The 23,501-nt window shown below is 51.4% G+C and overlaps 1 protein-coding gene across 2 annotated transcripts in view; it reads left to right on the top strand.

Annotated features, from left to right (window-relative positions):
- The window catches only part of LOC141133643 (N-acetyllactosaminide beta-1,3-N-acetylglucosaminyltransferase 3-like), a 159,194-nt gene extending 141,432 nt beyond the window's left edge, over positions 1 to 17,762 (top strand). Inside the window, exons 2-4 of one of the 2 annotated variants that reach the window (XM_073623137.1) lie at positions 703 to 797; positions 3,724 to 4,318; positions 12,741 to 17,762. In XM_073623137.1, coding sequence (XP_073479238.1) covers positions 717 to 797; positions 3,724 to 4,318; positions 12,741 to 13,258 — 1,194 coding nt within the window. In that variant the 5' untranslated portion in view covers positions 703 to 716 and the 3' untranslated portion in view covers positions 13,259 to 17,762. The remainder of the gene's footprint in view (positions 1 to 702; positions 798 to 3,723; positions 4,319 to 12,740) is intronic. The other variant, XM_073623138.1, reaches the window with a different exon arrangement.
- Positions 17,763 to 23,501: the final 5,739 nt, after the last annotated feature.

The raw sequence follows: 23,501 nt of genomic DNA, 5'->3' as shown, positions 1-23,501 counted from the left end.
GAGATCACAGCCGAGTTAGCCAACAGCACCATCTGGTGGAGAAGCTCCTCTGGTGCAGAGACTGATGTGACTGGCTTAATGTTCTCTGTACAGCACTGCAGTATATGTCAGAGCTATAAAAATGTATAATAATAATAGTGTGTGACTGTGGGGGGACTTTAGAGTGTAAGCTCCTCTGGTACAGAGACTGATGTGACTGGCTCAAGGTCCATTCTGTACAACAATGCGGTATACACTATATTACCAAAAGTATTGGGACGCCTGCCTTTACACACACATGAACTTTAATGGCATCCCAGTCTTAGTCCGTAGGGTTCAATATTGAGTTGGCCCACCCTTTGCAGCTATAACAGCTTCAACTCTTCTGGAAAGGCTGTCCACAAGGTTTAGGAGTGTCTATGAGAATGTTTGACCATTCTTCCAGAAGCACTTTTATGAGGTCAGGCACTGATGTTGGATGAGAAGTCCTGGCTCACAATATTGAACCCTATGGAATAAGAATGGTTCAGTCTTAAGTAAGTTCATGTGCGTGTAAAGGCAGGCGTCCCAATACTTTTGGTAATATAGTGTATGTCAGAGCTATATACATGATTAATAACGAAGATAATAATAATTGAAAATAATTATCATGCATTTTACTAACAATTCAATGAAATCATTAAGTGCTTATATGCTAATGTTAGGTTCTTTATACAATAACAGGTTCACATGCTAGAATGACTTGGCAGAAACATATAGCAGGAACAGGCTGCTCTCCTCTGGAACCTTGGATTAACTTGCTATGGACCATACAAAAAGTTAAGTGGGGTACACACTATAAGAAAATCGGGCGAACGTCCGTCCGATTTTTTTTTTTTTTTCTCGATGTTTCACAGCAAATCGGAAACGTTAAAAGAAAATTTGTACGAAAATTCTTATGAATATTCTCGTACGACAAAGGTTTTTTTTTTTTGTTGTCTGTTTCTAAACATGCGCAGTCTTTCTTTTCTGATTTTTCTTGTATGAAAATCGTATGAAAACAGTACAGATTGAGCGAAAATCGTTTGTTCTGTTCCCGTACGAGAAGAATTTTGGAGCCTGTCCCTTCTGGAATTTTCGTAGGAAAATTCGGAAACGGCTGTCGAAAGATGTGTACACACTATACGAATATCATACGAAAATTCTTTGGACGAAAATGTTCGCCCGATTTTCTTATAGTGTGTACAAGCCTTTAGCCCGGGTTCACACCTATGCGAATTAGAGGTGCGTTTCCGCACCTCTAATTCGCATAGCAGGAGAATGTGACTAGCTCCCTATGGAGCCAGTTCACATATCTCCGGGGCGGCTGCGGTGCGCACTGCACAAAAACGCTGTGCGTCTTTGGCTGCGTTTCAGGGCCGAATTCAGGCATAGAATCGGCCCTGATTCGTCCCTGAAACGGTGAACAGGGACGCACAGCGCTCCTGTGCGATCCGCAGCCCGTTGTGGTGTGAACCCGGGCTTAGTCTTCTTGTATTACAGTGAAGTATTTGGGAGTCTTGAGGTTGGTCAAGCTAAAAAGGTGTCCAGAAATAGCAGAAATGAATGTCTCTTGTAACTAAACGTGTGCTGATCGAGCAATTGCCAACAATATGTAAAATGTTTCCTGTTTGGGAGGGTGCAACATGGCAACTGTCCAGGACCAGAGCCTAAAAGTTTCTTGTTTTGATCAGGAGGTCAGATCTTAGGAAACTACTGCCATTTTGAGGGCCCTCTATGCATGCTAATCTCTCTACTTTCTAATCTTTACTTTTACTTTGTAGCGATAACCCCCGGGGGGGCTGCTGGGAATATACCTCGGGTCTCCCTTACTTAAGGTGACCAGATTTTTAAAATGGAATCCGGGGACATATTTTTTTTTTTTACTAGTAATGGCAACAATCGACGACTCTTTGCCCGTCGCCCCTGCCGCCGCCCGCCTCACAGCCTGTCGAGTCTAAAGCCCCATACACACTATCAGATTTTCTGATGATTTTTTCCTTCAGATTTACCAAAACCATATAATATGAGGTCAAACCTTTGGAGTTTCAATTTGTATGCAATCAGGCAGGCCCTTGCACTACATGGTTTTGGTAAATCTGAAGACAAAAATCAGCAGAAAATCTGATAGTGTGTGTGGGGCTTTACTCTTCGGGCCCAGGCTACTACTGGGTGGGGAGCAGAGGAAGATCACTCCACCAGGGAAGGCAAGGAGATAAACAGGCAGGCGGCTGGCCGTGACTTGAGCCAAGGCAGAAGAACATGCGAGTGGAGCTGAATGGGCATGCGCACGAAACTGAAGAAATAGTCCCTCCGCTCCGACCAGCACATGATCATCAGAAAGGGACACAGATAATGGAAAAAAATAAACCCCCATAAGCTAGTAGGAGCGGCAGAGGGGGGGGGTGCAATTCAGATTTTTTTATTCTGCACGGGCTGTCTTTGAAATTGCCCCAGCCCCTGTTCAAATCCAATCCGGGGACAAAACTGGGGACAGACTTGGTCCGGGGACAGTGTCCTCAATCCGGGGACTGTCCCCAGAAACCGGGGATGTCTGGTCACCCTACCCTTGCTAGTACAGAGGCTGCCAGCCACAAGCACAGTTCCATGCCCCTGACAATAATGGTTCCATCTACGGGATGTCTTTTTAGAATTTATTGCTGAGGAACTTAAACAGGAGAGGGGTTCAGGATACCCCAAAAACGATAATAGCAATCAATGAGAGGATGAACTTCTTACAGGAGAGAGAAACCGCAACAGGAACAGCACACACCAGTCCAAAATCAGGTCTTACTCACAATGTCCCAGGAGCTGTCAGCCACCCACCACCCCCAGGTAGATCCTCAGTGGATCCTTCTCCAAACCAGGACTTCAGGACAGTGCCCTCCAGTAAAAGTCCATTAGCAAACTCCTCCATGCCTTCAGAGTAGTTACCGCTGAGGCCCTGACTGCAATGTCTTGTCTCGGTAGCTCTTTCCTAGGGGCAGCAGCCCCTGGAGAACTGGAACCCTACCTGAAGAGGAAAGAACACTCTGGAAAGGCCTCCCAAACATTTATAACCTCCCCACAGCCACCTTTTTTAGATGCCTCCTTCCAGAGATTGGCTGGGGCATGACAACTATTCATGCTGGTCATTTGACTCTCCCTGCCCTATATTCTTGAAGCTTCCAGAAGCAGGTGAGAGGAACAAAAACACCCAGCTAGGAAACCCTGATCAGACAAAAACAATCAACTGCTGCTCCACTGACCACAGTGAAACCAAAAACGAAACTGAAACCAGCAGCCTAACCAGAGGAGGGCACTACAACTTTTTAACTCTTCAAAATAAACTTTCACAGCTTTTACCACAAGCAGAGGTTGTTGCTTTCATAACATCAGAGTGTAAGCTCTTCTGGTACAGACACTGATGTGACTGGCTCAGTGTTCTCTGTACTGCACTGTGGTATATGTCAGAGCTGTATAAATGTATAATAATAGAAGTGTGTGACTGGTGGGGGGGGGGGGCATTAGAGTGTAAGCTGTAGTGTAGACACTGATGTGACTGGCTCAGTGCTTTCTGCACAGCACTGCGGTATATGTCAGAGCTGTATAAATGTATGATGTTAGTAGTGTGTGAAGGGGGGTGGGCATAAGAGTGTAAGCTCCTCTGGTGCAGGGACTGATATATAATATAAATCTTTATCTAAATAGATTCTTCACACCGCTCCTGTTTGTTTCTCTCTGCAGGGTATGGTAAGACGAAGGCGATCGTCCATCACCGTCCTCTCCATCTCTCTGTGCTTCACTTTGTCTCTCCTCTCCTATATCCTTTATGAGAGTGAGCCTATAGGCGACCTTCCAGACCTCCATCACCCATTCCCGGCCAATCTTAGCTCTCCCCCGTCTCTTCGCCGATCAACCACTCTTTACGACGCAAACTTCAGCTTCTATCTAAACCTGTCGGAATATACCAGGTGGTACCCTGCCCTCCAGAAGTACAGGTGCCGAGCTGTTATAGGCCTCTTTGGATACTGCGAGACCCAGGAGCCGTTGATCCTTCTAGCGGTGAAGTCTCATCCGGCCAACAAAGAGAGACGTGAATCTCTCAGGAGGACATGGGCCAGAGAGAGAAAGCTGGAGGGATATCACTTAAAGCGGGTTTTTCTGGTGGCCAGTTCTGGGCTGAGGAGGCAGATGGAGAGGCTGATTGAGGAGGCTTCCACCCACAGGGACATCATTCTCTGGGACTTCATAGAGAGCCACCATAACTTGTCTCTGAAAGAACGATGTTTTCTCGAATGGCTACACTATCGGTGTCCAGAGGCTACCTACATATTTAAAGGTAAGGGACCACCTAGAGGTGTGCTGTATGTAGAAGTAAAATTGAACTACTATTGAGTGTACATTAACCACTCGATCTCCAGAAGGTTCTAAACCCTTCATGACCAGGCCATTTTTTGCTATTCAGCACTGCGCTATATTAACTGGTAATTACTCGGTCATGCAACACTGTACCCAAATAAGACTTATATACATTTTTTTTGCACAAATAGAACTTTCTTTTGGTGGTATTTGATTACCTCTGGGTTTTTATTTTGTATTATATAAATAAAAAGACTGAAAATTAAAAAAAAAAAAAAGATATTTTGTACTCTCTGTTATAAAACATGCAATAAAATCCAATTTTTTCATAAATTTAGACTGAAATGTATTGGTAAAAAAATAAGTAAGTGTATATTAATTCAGGGTTGTGGAAATTAAAAAAAAAACGACTTGTCCAAACGACTAAATCAGGGTCCCAATCTACCTGCCCCTCATGTCCCTCCCTCACCTCTGCGCCCCCTGTCCAGTGCTCACCTCTGCGCCCCCTGTCCAGTGCTCACCTCTGCGCCCCCTGTCCAGTGCTCACCTCTGCGCCCCCTGTCCAGTGCTCACCTCTGCGCCCCCTGTCCAGTGCTCCCCTCTGCGCCCCCTGTCCAGTGCTCCCCTCTGCGCCCCCTGTCCAGTGCTCCCCTCTGCGCCCCCTGTCCAGTGCTCCCCTCTGCCCCCCCTGTCCAGTGCTCCCCTCTGCCCCCCCTGTCCAGTGCTCCCCTCTGCGCCCCCTGTCCAGTGCTCCCCTCTGCGCCCCCTGTCCAGTGCTCCCCTCTGCGCCCCCTGTCCAGTGCTCCCCTCTGCTCCCCCTGTCCAGTGCTCCCCTCTGCTCCCCCTGTCCAGTGCTCCCCTCTGCTCCCCCTGTCCAGTGCCCCCCTCTGCGCCCCCTGTCCAGTGCCCCCCTCTGCGCCCCCTGTCCAGTGCCCCCCTCTGCTCCCCCTGTCCAGTGCCCCCCTCTGCTCCCCCTGTCCAGTGCCCCCCTCTGCTCCCCCTGTCCAGTGCTCCCCTCTGCTCCCCCTGTCCAGTGCTCCCCTCTGCTCCCCCTGTCCAGTGCCCCCCTCTGCTCCCCCTGTCCAGTGCTCCCCTCTGCTCCCCCTGTCCAGTGCTCCCCTCTGCTCCCCCTGTCCAGTGCTCCCCTCTGCGCCCCCTGTCCAGTGCTCACCTCTGCGCCCCCTGTCCAGTGCTCACCTCTGCGCTCCCTGTCTAGTGCACACCTTTGTGCCCCCTGTCCAGTGCTCACCTCTGCGTCCCCCGTCCAGTGCTCCCCTCTGCGCCCCCCGTCCAGTGCTCCCCTCTGCGCCCCCTGTCCAGTGCTCCCCTCTGCGCCCCCTGTCCAGTGCTCCCCTCTGCGCCCCCTGTCCAGTGCTCCCCTCTGCGCCCCCTGTCCAGTGCTCCCCTCTGCGCCCCCTGTCCAGTGCTCCCCTCTGCGCCCCCTGTCCAGTGCTCCCCTCTGCGCCCCCTGTCCAGTGCTCCCCTCTGCGCCCCCTGTCCAGTGCTCCCCTCTGCGCCCCCTGTCCAGTGCTCCCCTCTGCGCCCCCTGTCCAGTGCTCCCCTCTGCGCCCCCTGTCTAGTGCACACCTTTGTGCCCCCTGTCTAGTGCTCACCTCTGCGTCCCCCGTCCAGTGCTCACCTCTGCGCCCCCCGTCCAGTGCTCACCTCTGCGCCCCCCGTCCAGTGCTCACCTCTGCGCCCCCCGTCCAGTGCTCACCTCTGCGCCCCCCGTCCAGTGCTCCCCTCTGCGCCCCCTGTCCAGTGCTCCCCTCTGCGCCCCCTGTCCAGTGCTCCCCTCTGCGCCCCCTGTCCAGTGCTCCCCTCTGCGCCCCCTGTCCAGTGCTCCCCTCTGCGCCCCCTGTCCAGTGCTCCCCTCTGCGCCCCCTGTCCAGTGCTCCCCTCTGCGCCCCCTGTCCAGTGCTCCCCTCTGCGCCCCCTGTCCAGTGCTCCCCTCTGCGCCCCCTGTCCAGTGCTCCCCTCTGCGCCCCCTGTCCAGTGCTCCCCTCTGCGCCCCCTGTCCAGTGCTCCCCTCTGCGCCCCCTGTCCAGTGCTCCCCTCTGCGCCCCCTGTCCAGTGCTCCCCTCTGCGCCCCCTGTCCAGTGCTCCCCTCTGCGCCCCCTGTCCAGTGCTCCCCTCTGCGCCCCCTGTCCAGTGCCCCCCTCTGCGCCCCCTGTCCAGTGCCCCCCTCTGCGCCCCCTGTCCAGTGCCCCCCTCTGCGCCCCCTGTCCAGTGCCCCCCTCTGCGCCCCCTGTCCAGTGCTCCCCTCTGCGCCCCCTGTCCAGTGCTCCCCTCTGCGCCCCCTGTCCAGTGCTCCCCTCTGCGCCCCCTGTCCAGTGCTCCCCTCTGCGCCCCCTGTCCAGTGCTCCCCTCTGCGCCCCCTGTCCAGTGCTCCCCTCTGCGCCCCCTGTCCAGTGCTCCCCCTCTGCGCCCCCTGTCCAGTGCTCCCCCTCTGCGCCCCCTGTCCAGTGCCCACCTCTGCGCCCCCTGTCCAGTGCTCCCCTCTGCGCCCCCTGTCCAGTGCTCCCCTCTGCGCCCCCTGTCCAGTGCTCCCCTCTGCGCCCCCTGTCCAGTGCTCCCCTCTGCGCCCCCTGTCCAGTGCTCCCCTCTGCGCCCCCTGTCCAGTGCTCCCCTCTGCGCCCCCTGTCCAGTGCTCCCCTCTGCGCCCCCTGTCCAGTGCTCCCCTCTGCGCCCCCTGTCCAGTGCTCCCCTCTGCGCCCCCCGTCCAGTGCTCCCCTCTGCGCCCCCCGTCCAGTGCTCCCCTCTGCGCCCCCCGTCCAGTGCTCACCTCTGCGCCCCCCGTCCAGTGCTCACCTCTGCGCCCCCCGTCCAGTGCTCACCTCTGCGCCCCCCGTCCAGTGCTCCCCTCTGCGCCCCCCGTCTAGTGCTCCCCTCTGCGCCCCCCGTCCAGTGCTCCCCTCTGCGCCCCCCGTCCAGTGCTCCCCTCTGCGCCCCCCGTCCAGTGCTCCCCTCTGCGCCCCCCGTCCAGTGCCCCCCTCTGCGCCCCCCGTCCAGTGCCCCCCTCTGCGCCCCCTGTCCAGTGCCCCCCTCTGCGCCCCCTGTCCAGTGCCCCCCTCTGCGCCCCCTGTCCAGTGCTCCCCTCTGCGCCCCCTGTCCAGTGCCCCCCTCTGCGCCCCCTGTCCAGTGCCCCCCTCTGCGCCCCCTGTCCAGTGCCCCCCTCTGCGCCCCCTGTCCAGTGCCCCCCTCTGCGCCCCCTGTCCAGTGCCCCCCTCTGCGCCCCCTGTCCAGTGCCCCCCTCTGCGCCCCCTGTCCAGTGCCCCCCTCTGCGCCCCCTGTCCAGTGCTCACCTCTGCGCCCCCTGTCCAGTGCTCACCTCTGCGCCCCCTGTCCAGTGCTCACCTCTGCGCCCCCTGTCCAGTGCTCACCTCTGCGCCCCCTGTCCAGTGCTCACCTCTGCGCCCCCTGTCCAGTGCTCACCTCTGCGCCCCCTGTCCAGTGCTCACCTCTGCGCCCCCTGTCCAGTGCTCACCTCTGCGCCCCCTGTCCAGTGCTCACCTCTGCGCCCCCTGTCCAGTGCTCACCTCTGCGTCCCCTGTCCAAAAGACATGTGCAATTTGTTTCGGTCCAAATACAAATTTGTTTCATTTCGGTCCGAATACAAATTCGGACAATTTTTGGGTTATTCACAGATTTGGATGTATCTGAATCTCTGAATGAAATAGAAACGAATAATAAATTCATTTTGTTTATTTGTTTTCTAATGAATTTCAAATTTCCAGAACGATCAGTTGAAAAATGATTGGCCAATTTGAATTCTGTGTGAAGAATAGCTGGTTGTAAAAAAAAATACCCTTCAGTTCTGGTATGGATTATAAGGGAAACCCCACGCCAAGATTAAAAAACAATAAAAAAAAAAAGGCGTTCAGTCGCCCCCAAAATCCATAACGGACCCTTATTCGAGCATGCAGCCCGCCAGGTCAGGAAAGGGGGGGGGGAATGAGCGAGCGCCCCCCCCCCCCCCCCCTGAACCATACCAGGCCCCATGCCCTCAACATGGGGTGGTGCTTTGGGACTGGGGGGCTTTGTCAAAAAAAAAAAAAAACAGTAGACAGTTTTTGACAAGTCAGTTAATTAAAAAAAATGTAAAAAAATAAAAAAACAATGTCCCCCCAATGTAGATCCATCGTCAATCATGGCACTGCCGCCACCGCTGGACACGAAAAAAAAAATTGCTTCGCTGTCAGCTAAGGCTAACCGCCTACTGCAGGCTCCGCCATTTGACAGTTCTAATATAGGTAAGGGGCAGAGCCCCCTGGAGACACCGCCCCCCTTGTGACATCACCGACTAAGCATGCACCAGTCAGTGACATCAAAAAGGGGACGGGCCACCAGGTGACATCCTTACCTATTTAAGAACTGTCAAACGGTGGAGGAGGCAGTTAGCAGTCAGCCGTCCTCGCAGGCTGAGCTTTTTTTTATTTCGGGTCCGGCGGTGCGGCAGGTGTAATGATTGGCTACAGATCTACATCAGGGGACATTTTTTAAATAAAGGAATTGTCAAAAACCTGTGTACTGTTTTTAATTTTTGACACTTTTTTTGGTGAATAAGTAGGGGTAAAATGTACCCCTACTCATTTACATGGGGGGGTTCTGGATCAGGGGCCCCCTTATTAAAGGAGGCATCCAGATTCCGATAAGTACCCTGCCCACAGACCCTCACAGCCCAGGGTTGTCGGGAAAAGGCCCTTGTCCCCATCTACATGGGGGGCCAAGCTGCCTTGGGGTAGGGCGCCCCCCCCGCCCCAAAGCACCCCCCAATGTTGAGGGCATGTGGCCTGATATGGTTCAGGAAGGGGGGAGCTCGCTCATCTCCCCCTTTCCTCACCTGCCGGGCTGCATGCTCAGATAAGGCTCTGGTATGGATTTTGGGGGGACTCCACGCTGTTTTGTTTTTTTTTCATTTCTGGTGTGGGTTCCCCTTAAAATCCATACCAGACCCGAAGGGCATTGTTTTGTTTACGTTTCAGCTGTCAGAGGGGAAGCCCGCTGTCTGCTGAGGAGTCATCGGTTGCTAAGGAAGCAGCGGCTGGCTTCCCGACCTGCTGATTAACAACCAGCTGTTCTTCAGACCGAATTGGAATTGGTCGATCATTTCTCGGCTCTCAGTTCACCCACTTGAGGCCGCATGGCTGCCTGATCTGGGGAGGGGCAGCGGCCCCTTCCCCAACTGGACCTCTCCTCTCTGGAAAAAGGCCCAGATCCCATATGCTCACTAAATATTCATACCAACACCTAGCATGCTTAGGTGCACCACTCCCTATACTTAGCTGATGAGGCATTCATAATCATGTTACTGCTCTGCATGGGTCACTCCTGTTCATCCAGCACTTTCCAAAGCTGCCTGGATACAGAGGAGCCAATCTGAGTCACACAAGATAACTGCTCTAAGCAATTAAAGCTTTCTGTTAAGCAGACAAGCCGATATGTTTTACCTATCAGTCGTCTGTTAAGCAGGAGACTACACTGTTGTAGCACCCTCTAGTGCCAGAAGTGTAAATTGTTTTTTTCTAGCACAGGTAAATGTATGCAGGCTTGTCTGGCAGTTAAGCCTGTGTGTTTTGTCCTGGGTTGGCAGAAATCCAGGGAGAGCTGGATGACTCACAGGCAGCATCCCTGAGACCTCCCCCTACTTCTCGAATGTTCTGGTGCCTTCTAGAAGAATGGGAGAGGAGGTGAGGGGGAGTTGCCTGGAGTATTTTGAGGGCCCTGACCAATCCCCAACTTGGATTTGCAGGGGGCAGGCCCCCTCAAATACTCAGGGTCAGCCCAGCTGGGGAGTAATTGTGTTCGGGGGGAAGCTGGAGATGGAGTGTTAGGCTGTAGTGGCTTTTGAAGGAGCTCCCTAGTCTGGGAGGGGTGACCTTGGGCCTGGGCTCGGGTGCGGATGGGACCTTCCTAAAACCTCAGAGCTGTCCTTGACTGGAGGCACAGGAGCAGTGAGAGTACAGCGGGAGAACCCTGCCGGGCAAGTCTCCAAGCTGAACAAGGAACAGCCAAGAGGGCTGGTGACTGATACACAGTCAGGAGGACTGGGAGGCACGCCTGAGAGGACTAGGATGGAGCAGTCTGGTCTGGGATGGATGCAGAGCCAGTCAGGAGGACTGTGGTGGCACGGGCAGTGGAAAGAGGCAGCTGCAGCCAGGAGGGATTGCAGGGCCTGAAGAGGTGGTGCTGGGAGCAGTAGCCACATGTGGGACAGCTAGCACTAAGGACTACCTATTGTTGCTGCACCATAGGGGCCCATGGTCCCTGCCTACAAAGGGCATTTGCATCGGCCTGGCTGAGTCAGTGTCAGGTCTCCCAAAAACAGTGCAAGCTGGTCCTGGGAGTGATAGTCTGCAAGCAAGTGTATGTGCTGGAGGTGAAGAGAAGAGGTTGTATATGCCGGTGGTGTATATAGTTCAGTCCCTAAATTTACTATCTTCAATCAAGTGGGCATCCCATATGTACCCCCATCCCCATCCAATTTCTGTTCCTCTAATAAAACAAAACATAGTACAAGGACTTTTTCCTAGCTGAAGTGTGTCTGAAAATTCATGTGCCTTACTGTTTAGGGAGGGAGATGGACCACATTCCCCAGCAGCCCCTTCGGGGGTACCGCTACATTATACTGAACTATCTGCATCTTAGCACCTATCAGGAGGGTGCTACACTAACTCTTCTTGTAACCTTAAAACTAATCCTCACACTGACCCTTCCTGTAACATGAACGCTGACCCTCGGGTTTTTCCCAGTCGATCAGTGCCGCCAGCTATAGCCGATGTTCTGTCGATATGTGCCCGCCGTCGAAAAGTGCCCGCGCATGCGCAGAACGTAAGGGCGCTCAGCTGATTTCCCGATCAGCTGGAGTGACGTCACCATAGCGCATGCGCACATCGTAGGAGCCTTTTTCCGACGGGAGATACCATTTCACTGACACAATTTAATGCCATGCAAACATCGGAGGGACACCGTATTTGTTGTATTCTGCCTCGATGTTGCGCCACGGGTTTACAGCAAGGCACAATCTGACATCTATGGTGTCCCTCCGCTCTTTGCGTAGCTTTCAATTGTGCCCGTGAAATGGTATCTCCTGTTGGAAAACGTTGGTGACGTCACTCCAGCTGATTGGCAAATCAGCTGGCGTGCCCTTCCGTTCTGCGCAGGCACAAATCGATAGAACACCGGCAGCACCAATCATTGCATTTTTATGGAGGGGAAGTCTCCCCACCGTCAGAACACAATAGCAGAGTGGGGGGGGATACTTTTTTTTTTTCCCATTTAACTCACTGCTTCAAGAAAAAAAAAGTCCCTGCGACATTACCACCATCCTGCCCCAGTCCCCCAATGACTTTAGATGAGATCTGGGCCCTAGACAGTTCTTTGTGCAAAGGGAGGAGTGTTCAAAGATTTTGCATTATGTCAAAATGCCTTTTTTTTTCTGATAGAATACGACTTTATAGAAACTAATTTTGAAACTGGAAAGAATGAAATGTAGCCATGCCCCTGTAGGAGTTTTGTGATAAAATTCAATCTCAAATATAATAAATATATAAAACAGAACATGTATATAATAAGTAGAAACACAGGTGAGAAAGTCCCCAAAGGTGAAACAATCCTATGGTAAACATTTATGAAGTCCACCACGAAAAGTTGCTGAGTGGGGTACAAAGGCCTCAGCAGGCATGTAGAGCATCAGGTATAGTGTGTCCTCCACCCGAGCAGATTTCCAAAACGATCCAGGGAATCCAAACAGCTCCGAGAACGAATCCAGGGAATCGTGCAGGTAACCGTGAGGCTGGAACTCAGATGTTAAGCAGCCAGACTGGAAAGCCAAAAACTCTCATCCGAAGGGATCTGATTACAAGATCACATTGTTGAGTCATCAAAGAGTTCACATTCTTCACTTCTCTCAAAAGTGGTACCAGTGTAGTGGACTCAACAGTGTGATCTTGTAATCAGCCCTTCAGATGAGAGTTTTTCCCCATTTTCCCTGGACCGGAAGTGACGCCATGAGGTCGCTCCGGTCCTCCAAGGCCATAGAGTTGATCAAAGAGTGTTAACACTTTGATTGCCTATTGGAGCAGCCGGTCGCACCGCTGGATCCCTTCTCGGGCAAACCGGTGGAAACGGTAAGCTCGAAGAAACACCAGCGAGTGCCGGGTGGGTGGAATCGTTCCAGCGGCTCATGAGCTGCTCGGATTGGTTTCTTGAGAAAGCCGGCCACCTGCTGAAAAAAAAACGGTACCCGGGTTATGGCTGATATCTTCAGCCATAATCTCGGTAAACCACTTGCAGACCGCAAAGTATGTATACGTATTGCGATCGGCAAGTGGTTTATGTTTGCAGAAAGTTTTACAAAAAGTTGCAATTCTGAAAGATTTCCCTCTTATTTCCTTTCACAGGTGATGATGATGAATTTGTGAACCCACATGCCTTGGTGTCTTACATTCACTCCTCTCCTTGGGAATATCGACTTCACATCCATGGCCAACTGCAAATCCATGCACCTCCTGAGCGCTGGGGAAAGTACGCTGTGCCCTTCTCCGTCTATCCCCATGGCTACTACCCTGCATTTGTCTCTGGTGGTGGTTTCCTCCTCCCCTCGGAGTTGGTGCCGTCTCTTTACTGGGCGGCGTCCATTATTCCTACCTTCCCGCTGGACGATGTCTTCTTCGGGTTCCTAGCTATGGCAGCCAAGGTTAATTTCCATCATGAGCCAAGGTTCCATTCCTTTGGCCTGAAGAGTGACGACAACTGCCGATATGCAGATGTTCTGGTTGCCCATGGCCTAACTCCATATCGACTTCTGCAAGTGTGGAAGGAACTACCGTATTTGAAACCTTGTCCACCAGAACTAGACAAAGATGAAGAGGAGGAGGGAAAGAAGAAGAAAAAAAAAATGAAAATGAAAGACCAATAGCCCCAAGTCCCACTTTTTTCATCCTGCAGAGAGAACAGACCGGTAGTTCATTCTTATGTGTGTCACCTTATGGAGGGCAGAGAGGGCCTCATAGCCACCTCTACATGTGTCACCCTATGGAGGACAGACAGTCTCCTAGTTTCCTTCTGTCTAGGTCACCCTACTGAGGAAGGAGAACCTCATATTTCCCTTCTGTCTGTGTCACCCTATGGAGGGTAGAGAGCCTGAAAATTCCCTTCTGTCTATGTCACTCTACAGAGGATGGACAGTCTCACAGTTCCAATCTGTCTGTGTCACCCTATAGAGGATGGAGAGCCTCATAGTGCCCTTCTGCCTGTGTCACCAGAGAATGTAAAGCCCCAAAGTCCCCTTCTGTCCGTGTCACTGGAGAATGGAAAGCCCCAGAGTTCCTATCTGTCTGTGTCATCCCATGTAGGAAAGAGAACCCCAAAGCCCCCTTCTGTATGTGTCACCTTATGGAAGATGGAGAGCCTCATAGTTCGCTTCTGTCTGTGTCACCCTACGGAGGGCAGAGAGCCTCAAATTTCCCTTCTGTCTGTGTCACCCTACAGAGGACGGAGAGCCTCATAATTCTCTCCTGTCTGTTCACCTTATGGAGGATGGAGAGCCTCATAGCCTTCTTCTGTCTGTGTCATCGGAGAATTGAAAGCCCCATAGTTCCCTTCTGTCTCTGTCACCCTATGAAGGATTGAGAACCCCATAGTTCCTTTCTGTATGTGTCACCCTACGGAGAGGAAACAGTCTTAAATTCCCCTTCTATATTGCCTCACCCTATAGCTCCCTTCTGTCTGCATCACTCCACAGGAGGAGGAGGAATAGACTGGTAATGATGAATACATAGTTATTATATATGTATTTTCGTGTATAATTTATTCATATATATGTATATATGTAGAAAAAAATCCCATTTTCCAATGTGGGGAAAATTTAACAAATTGAAGGTTTACTGTATATTTATATTTTAGTAAAAATAAACCTATACCTGTGAATGTGATATCTGTCACTTGTAAAAGTCATACTTTTATCCAAAAATGTGTTCTCGGGCATATTCTTCCCTATACAGGAACCCCGACTGATATCTACCTTGGACGTACTTTGTATAACCAGTATTTCATCTAAGTACTCTAGATGTACCTTGTATGACTGGTATTCTATCTAAGTACCCTGGACGTAACTTGTATGACCTGTATTTCATCTAAGTATCCTAGACGTACCTTGTATGACTGGTATTCTCTCTAAGCACCCTGGATGTACCTTGTATGTCCAATAATGCATCTAAGTACATTCATTGTTACCTGTATGCCCAGTATTTTATCTAAGTACCTTGGTCATACCTTGCATGCCTAGTATTTTATCTAAGTATCTTGGACATATCTTGTATGCCCTGTATTTCCTCCTATACTGCGGGTCACTTGTTAGGACCCAGAGCTGAACCTGCAAACTCTGCTGTGTTTGGCAGTAACTCTTCTTACTGAGCCACCTGAAATGCCAGGCAGCTCCCTGCCTAATCCCTTAGACAACCTTGCCTTATGTCTTGTTTCTCTTGAACCTTGAACTCTTTGCTCCTCCCTTTAACTTCCTATTTAAGTCATGCCTGGGACTTCCTGTTGCCAGATTATTGTGCTATTTCCAGCCAATATCTCACTTTTGTCACTCCTGCTGCTGTCCGTATCTTCGCTACCACTCATTACCGACATTTTGCTTGTCCCTCGACTACATTTCTGCTTGATCCCTACCTGCAACCACTTGTTACTGACCTTTGGCTTGTTTACTGACTACACTTCTGCTTAATGCCTAACTGCAAATATCTGCTACTAGACTCTGACTTGTTCACCTCCTGGTGGGGCGATCTTGAGGTCCGCAACCTGGTATTAACATGCATCAAAACTCATCTCCAATAATGGTGAGTGCTTAGACCCCCGCACCTCTCGGGTGAGCACACGTCATCTGCCAGGGTGACCTGCTTGTATACTTATCCTGCAGGTTGGTGGGAGCCTCTCTATTGATAAAGCTACTGGTCTCCAAGCCTAACTCCTGACCGTGAGACCGCTATAACCAGCAGATCACCAGGACCCATTGTCACTTTGACTACCGGATCCCACTCCATGTATCAGAAGGTGTTCCTGTGTAAATGTTTGCAGGTTTCATCAATCATTATGTTGTAACGTTATTATTGTTACAATGTATTTTGACTAGTTATTTATATACAGATCAAAGAAGTGTCTTTGGAGCTAAACATTACCAGTTGAGCAACCTCACAACTTGGTAAATAAAAGTTATTTTTTTAAAGAAAATTGTACCAACGTAATCCTATAGTTAACCACCATTAAACTTAATTCGTTAATTGCTAATTATTTTTTTACCTTATTTATAAAATGTCAGCTTTTTGCAACATGTAATCTAAACAATGCCTTGCTTTCATTTATAATTGCCCTCCAAAATTGAAGGTTTACCGGAAACAACATTTTCATGTCATTATACACTGCTCAAAAAAATGAAAGGAACACTTTTTTAATCAGAGTAGAGCATCAAGTCAGTAAAACTCCTGGGATATTGATCTGGTCAGGTAAGTAGCAGAGGGGGTTATTAATCAGTTTCAGCTGCTTTGATGTTAATGGACTTTACAACAGATGCACCTCCAATATAAGAATGGTTTTACAGGTGGAAACCACTGATATTTTTTCCCCTACTCATATTTTCTGACCGTTTTTCACTAGTTTTGCATTTGGCTAGGGTCAGTGCCACTACTGGTAGCATGAGGCGATATCTGGACCCTATAGAGGTTACACAGGGGGTCCAACTCCTCCGGGATGGCACATCAATACATGTCATTGCCAGAAGGTTTGCTGTGTTTGCACAGTCTCATGAGCATTGAGGAGATTCCAAGAGACACCCTAGGAGAGCTGGACAGGGCCGTAGAAGGTCCTTAACCCATCAGCAGGACTGGTATCTGCTCCTTTGTGCAAAGAGGAACAGGATGAGCACTGCCAGAGCCCTACAAAATGACCTCCAGCAGGCCACCGGGGTGAATGTCTCTGACCAAACAATCAGAAACAGACTTCATAAGGGTGGCCTGAGGTCCTCTAGTGGGCCCTGTGCTCACTGATCGGCACCGTGGAGCTCAATTGGTATTTGCCATTGAACACCAGAATTGGCAGTTCTGCCACTGGCGCCCCGTGCTTTTCACAGCTGAGAGCAGGTTCACCCTGAGCACATGTGAAAGGGTCTGGAGAAGCCATGGAGAACGTTATGCTGCCTGTAACATCTCTCAGCATGACCGGTTTGGTGTTGGGTCAGTTATGGTCTGGGGAGGCATATCCATGGGGGGAAGCAAAGACCTCTACAGGCTAGACAATGCCATTAGGTATCAGGATGAAATCCTTGGCCCCATTGTCAGACTCTATGCTGGTGCAATGGGTCCTGGGTTTCTCCTGGTGCACGACAATGCCTGGCCTCATGTGGCGAGCGAATGCAGCCAGTTCCTGGAGGATGAAGGAACTGATACCATTGACTGGCCCCCACGCTCATCTGATCTAAATCCAATAGAACACCTCTGGGACATTATGTGTCGGTCCATCCAACGCCGCCAGGTTGCACCTTAGTCTGTTCAGGAGCTCAGTGATGTCCTGGTCCAAATCTGGGAGGAAATACCCCAGGACACCATGCCTTGTCTCATTAGGATCATGCCCCGAAGTTGTCAGGCATGCATACAAGCACGTGGGGGGGTCATACAAACTACTGAGGACCATTTTGAGTTGCTGCAATGACATTTCAGGAAAAATGGAATAGCCTGCTGCATCATTTTTTCACTTTGATTTTTGGAGTGTCTTTGAATTCAGCCCTCTGTAGGGTGATCATTTTCATTTCCATCAAACAATGTTGCATCCTTTCGTTCATAACACATTACCCAGTCCATACCCAGTATAGATATCCTCCGACATGAGATTTTTCCCCATAGAGATCTGATGTGCTTTCAAAGTGTTCCTTTCATTTTTTTTTTTTAAGCAGTTTATATGGAAAGGGGATGAGCTTAGGTTCAGCTCTGGGTTTCCTTGGAACCCATGTTCAGATGATCCCAGAAGTTGGCTATGATCTCTTGACCAATGAGTTGCAGTCTGAGACATTCCCCCACCCTGCACGACAGGGTGGGGATGGCTTGTGACATCCTTGACTTTATATAGCCACAAATCCATGTTCGTTCCATGTCATTGACACATGCCCACCCCTTTGTGTATGTGCAGCTGCGAGGGGATGTCCTGTCCGCAGCTCATTGGCTCAGGACTAATGGCTGACTTACAGATTCTGCTGAATCCAAGCTCATCACTAATAACAGTACAAACTTCAGGATAGAATTTGCACATTTGTACAGTAACTAGCTCTAGGTGATTTAAAATGAACACGGGTCAAATTAGAAAAAAAAAATGTTTTGTTACTTTTTTTTGTCTTTAAATTGCATAAAAAATAAAATCAATATGCAAAATTATATTGACAAAAAAATCTGTTTGTCTGAAACAATAAATGTATTAATTTAGTATCATGATAAGTGACTGACAAAGTGACAAAGTGAGGTACTTTAGGTGTCGCTCCAGGTCCCCTTTACAATTACCTCCGGTGACTCTCACTAGAAGGGTGTTGGCATGGAAAGAGCCCGTCCCGGCTCAATATGCGCACATAAACAAGAAAAGCCCAAGTGCCGCAGACCAGCAAGAGGTCAGGTGTCGAGTATAAGTGACTTTAGCCTGGCTCCATCCAGGCCACATCTTGACGCGTTTCGTCCCGCCCACAGGACTTAGTCACTTGTGTGACGCCTGGGTTCTTGCTGGCCTGCAGCTTTTCAGCTTTTTTTCTTGTTTAAGTGGCTGACAAAGTGACTTTACGTGCCCCTCTAAGTCCACACTTCTACTACCTCCGGTGACTCACACTAGAATTGTGCCAACATGGAAAGAGCCAGTCCCGGCTCAATATACACACATAAAAAAGAAAAAAGCCCAAATGCCGCACACCAGCATGGGCCCAGGTGTACAATAAATGTGGTTTCAGCCTGGCTCCATCCAGGCCATAATTGACGCGTTTGGCCCTGCCCACAGGACTTAGTCAGTTTTCTGACACCTGGGCTCTTGCTGGCATGCAGCGCTTGGGCTTTTTTTCTTGTTTAAGTGACAAAGTATGGAACCTTAGGTGCTGCCCCAGGTCCCCATTTCAATTACCTCCGGTAACTCACACTAGAAGGGTGTCGGCATGGAAAGAGCCCGCCCATCTCGACTCAATATACACACACAAACAAGAAAAAAGCCCAAGCGCCACACACCAGCAAGAGCCCAGGTGTCAAGTAAATACAAGACAAGTGAAAGCAGCCTCAGCCATGCCTCCAACGCATTTCGCCCCTCCCCCAGGGCTTAGTCATTTCTCTGTCACCTTGGCTCTTACTGGTGTGTGGTGCTTGGGCTTTTTTCTTGTTTAAGTGACTGACAAATTTTATTGGGCAACAAAAAAATAAGGGGGTCGATCTGGAGGAGTGGTTGTTCCTAGGCAGGCTGCCTTTGCATGCAGACCAGCCTATGGAATGCCTACATGGGATTTTAAGCCTTCGTGATTGACAGAATTGAAATCCAATAATAGAAAGGGGCTGGCCAGGGAAAGCCAGGCTTGCAAAGAAAGGGCTAGATCAGTGATGGCGAACCTTGGCACCCCAGATGTGTTGGAACTAGATTTCCCATGATGCTTAAATATGCTGCAGAGTGCATGAGCATCATGGGAAATGTTATTCCAAAAACATCTGGGGTGCCAAGGTTCGCCATCACTGGGCTAGATGATGCTGGATACCCTCCAGCCAGGAAATGAAGCACGCTCTACTGATACGCTGCAGCTTCTTCCAATGCATATTATGAGAATCATCTCACAGTGTGCGGTGAAATCAGAGTAATGCCGCATACACACAAGCGGACTTTACGGCAGACTTTGCCCGGCGTACGGGATTTCGTCAGACAATTCGATCGTGTGTGGGGTCCGGTGGACTTTGTTTTCTCAAAAGTTGGACAGATTTAGATTTGAAACATGTTTCAAATCTATCCGACGGACTCGAGTCCGGTCGAAAAGTCCGCTATGCTAGTTCAACGGCCAAATAGCCACGCTAGGGCAGCTATTGGCTCCTGGCTATGAACTTCTTTGTTTTAGTCCGGTCGTACGTCATCACGTACGAATTCGACGGACTTTGGTTGATTGTGTGTAGGCAAGTCCGTTCATTCAGAAAGTCCGTCGAACTGTCCGCCGGGCAAAGTCTGCCGTAAAGTCCGCTCGTGTGTACGCGGCATTAGACATTTCAGTCCGGGTGAGGAGTCAGCACACCCGTGCAAGACTGAAGGGAAGGCTGGAGCTCAGATATAAGAGAAGTTGTGTTCAAGTGAATTGAAAATAATAAAAAAAATACAATTACCGGACGTCATCTGTCATAGATTTTCCATAAAAAATACACTAAAGTTGAATTTAGGGCACCCAGGTGCAATACATTAACCAATTTTATTGATAAAATATAAAAGACAAGGTTGTGCCGAGTCAATAGATACCCAACATGCCAAGTCTTAAAATCGAGTGTGCCCATGAAACAGGAACAAACTTCGGCATCCTAAATTTTCCATAGGCAACAGTTTAAGCCTTTCACTGGCAGGTCCATATATCATATGGACCTGACAGCGGGGGGGGGGGTTTACACACATTCCCAGTGGCTGCAGTCACCAGGATTGTAAGCAGAGCTTTATTTCTCAGAGAGTAAGTGCAGGAAATTCCCCCTTCTGAGTCCCCCCTCGTCTCCATCCCCTACCCACCTCTGAGCGCCATCCCTTAGTTCCACCCCCTACCCCCCTCTGAGCACCGTCTCTTAGTTCCACCCCCTACCCACCTCTGAGCACCGTCCCTTAGTTCCACCCCCTACCCACCTCTGAGCACCGTCCCTTAGTTCCACCCCCTACCCCCCTCTGAGCACCATCTCTTAGTTCCGCCCCCTACCCGCCTCTGAGCACCGTCCCTTAGTTCCACCCCCTACCTGCCTCTGAGCACCGTCCCTTAGTTCCTCCCCCTACACACCTCTGAGCACCATCCCTTAGTTCCACCCCTCACCCATCTCTGAGCATTGTCCCTTAGTTCTACCCCCTACCCCCCTCTGAGCACCGTCTCTTAGTTCCACCCTCTACCCCCCTCTGAGCGCCGTCTCTTAGTTCCACCCCCTACCCGCCTCTGAGCACCGTCCCTTAGTTCCACCCCCTACCCGCCTCTGAGCACTGTCCCTTAGTTCCACCCCCTACCTGCCTCTGAGCACCGTCCCTTAGTTCCACCCCCTACACACCTCTGAGCACCATCCCTTAGTTCCACCCCTTACCCACCTCTGAGCATCGTCCCTTAGTTCTACCCCCTACCCCCCTCTAAGCACCGTCTCTTAGTTCCACCCCCTACCCGCCTCTGAGCACCGTCCCTTAGTTCCGCCCCCTACCTGCCTCTGAGCACCATCCCTTAGTTCCACCCCCTACACACCTATGAGCACCGTCCCTTAGTTCCACCCCCTATCCCGCTCTGAGCACTGACCCTTAGTTCCACCCCCTACCCGCCTCTGAGCACCGTCCCTTAGTTCCACCCCCTTTCCCCCTCTGAGCACCGTCCCTTAGTTCCACCCCCTACCCCCCTCTGAGCACCGTCCCTTAGTTCTACCCCCTATCCTCCTCTGAGCACCATCCCTTAGTTCCATCCCTTACCCAACTCTGAGCACCATCCCTTAGTTTCACCCCTTACCCACCTCTGAGCACCGTCCCTTAGTTAATAGTTTCACCCTCTACACCCCTCTGAGCACCATCCCTTAGTTCCACCCCCTACCCGCCTCTGAGCACTGTCCCTTAGTTCCACCCCCTTTCCCCCTCTGAGCACCGTCCCTTAGTTCCACCCCCTACCCCCCTCTGAGCACCGTCCCTTAGTTCTATCCCCTATCCTCCTCTGAGCACCATCCCTTAGTTCCACCCCTTACCCAACTCTGAGCAGCATCCCTAAGGCTCGGTTCACACTGGGGCGACTTGGGATCCGACTTGTACGCCCTCAAGTCGCCCCAAGTCGCTCCAGAAATAGTTTCAATGGGAGTTAACGCTAGCGTCTTAATAGACACTACTGAAGTCGCTCCGACTTCAGAGCGTACTCCCTGTACTACTTTGATCCGACTTTGAGCCGACTTCAGCCTATTGACTATCATTGAAGTCGGATCAAAGTCGGATCGCCGTCTCGCATGATCCGACTTCGGCATGCGGCTTGTGCTCAGATGAGGGGAACTCCGCGCCAAATTTTAAATAAAAATCCGGCATGGGTTCCCCCTCCAGGGGCATACCAGGCCCTTGGCGTGGGGGGTCCCCCCCAATCCATACCAGACCCTTATCCGAGCACGCAGCCCGGCCGGACAGGAATGGGGGTGGGGACGAGCGAGCGCCCCCCCCCTCCTGAACCGTACCAGGCCGCATGCCCTCAACATGGGGGGTTTGGTGCCTTGGGGGAGGGGGGCGCGCTGCGGCCCCCCCCACCCCAAAGCACCTTGTCCCCATGTTGATGAGGACAAGGGCCTCTTCCCGACAACCCTGGCCGTTGGTTGTCGGGGTCTGCGGGCGGGAGGCTTATCGGAATCTGGGAGCCCCCTTTAATAAGGGGGCCCCCAGATCCCGGCCCCCCACCCTATGTGAATAGGTATGGGGTACATGGTACCCCTACCCATTCACCTAGGGAAAAAAGCGTCAATAAAAAACACAGTACACAGGTATTTAAAATAATTTATTAGGCAGCTCCGGGATCTTCTTCCGACTTCGGGGGTCTCTCCGGCGTCTTCTCCCGGTGTCCGCATCTTCTGCCGGCTCCACCGCTATCTTCTGGCGCTCTTTTGCCAGCGGTGGTCCGGACCTCTGGATCATCTTCTTCCCTCTTCTCTTCCAGAGATGTTGACACGACGCTCTCCCCAGCCAGAATGGTTTCTGTGCGCTCTGCAAGGGACTTATATAGGCGGTGACCCCGCCCCCTTATGCCGTCACAGTCCCTGGGCATGCTGGGTCTGTGACGTTTTAGGAGGCGTGGTCACCGGGTGATGACCACGCCCCCTTATGACGGCACAGCCCCAGCATGCCCTGGGACAGTGACCTCATAAGGGGGCGGGGTCACCGCCTATATAAGTCCGTTGCGGAGCGTTCAGAGACCATTTCAGCTGGAGAGAGCGTCGTGTCAACATCTCTGGAAGAAAAGAAGAAGGCAGAAGTCCGGACCACCGCTAGCAATTGAGCTGCAGAAGATAGCGGAGGAGCCGGCAGAAGATGCGGACACCGGGAGGAGACGGCGGAGAGACCCCCGAAGTCGGAAGAGGACCCCCGAAGTCGGAAGAAGATCCCGGAGCTGCCTAATAAATTATTTTAAAAACCTGTGTACTGTTTGTTTTATTGACGCTTTTTTTCCCTAGGTGAATGGGTAGGGGTACCATGTACCCCATACTCATTCACATAGGGTGGGGGGCCGGGATCTGGGGGCCCCCTTATTAAAGGGGGCTCCCAGATTCCGATAAGCCCCCCGCCCGCAGACCCCGACAACCAACGGCCAGGGTTGTCGGGAAGAGGCCCTTGTCCTCATCAACATGGGGACAAGGTGCTTTGGGGGGGGCGCACACTGCGCCCCCCATGCCCCAAAGCACCCCCCATGTTGAGGGCATGCGGCCTGGTACGGTGGGGGGGGGCCGCCAGCAAAGTCGCCCGTCATGGAGGCGACTTGAAGTCGCCTTGTAATTTGCCGAAGTCGTGCCAAAGTCGCGCTGAAGCCGCATTGAAGTCGCGGTACAAAGTCGCGTTAAAGTCGTGTTGCCCATGTGTGAACCGACCCTTAGTTTCACCCCTTACCCACCTCTGAGCACCGTCCCTTAGTTAATAGTTCCACCCTCTACACCCCTCTGAGCACCATCTCTTAGTTCCACCCCCTACCCACCTCTGAGCACCGTCCCTTAGTTCCACCCCCTACCCCCCTCTGAGCACCATCCCTTAGTTCTATCCCCTATCCTCCTCTGAGCACCATCCCTTAGTTCCACCCCCTACCCCCCTCTGAGCACCGTCCCTTAGTTAATAGTTCCACCCTCTACACCCCTCTGAGCACCATCCCTTAGTTCCACCCCCTACCCACCTCTGAGCACCATCCCTTAGTTCCACCCCCTACCCGCCTCCCAGTACTG

The sequence above is a fragment of the Aquarana catesbeiana genome, linkage group LG03 (genome assembly GCF_042186555.1).
Source record: "Aquarana catesbeiana isolate 2022-GZ linkage group LG03, ASM4218655v1, whole genome shotgun sequence".
In the NCBI taxonomy this organism is placed as follows: domain Eukaryota; kingdom Metazoa; phylum Chordata; class Amphibia; order Anura; family Ranidae; genus Aquarana; species Aquarana catesbeiana.
This window is presented reverse-complemented; position numbering and strand designations above follow the sequence as displayed.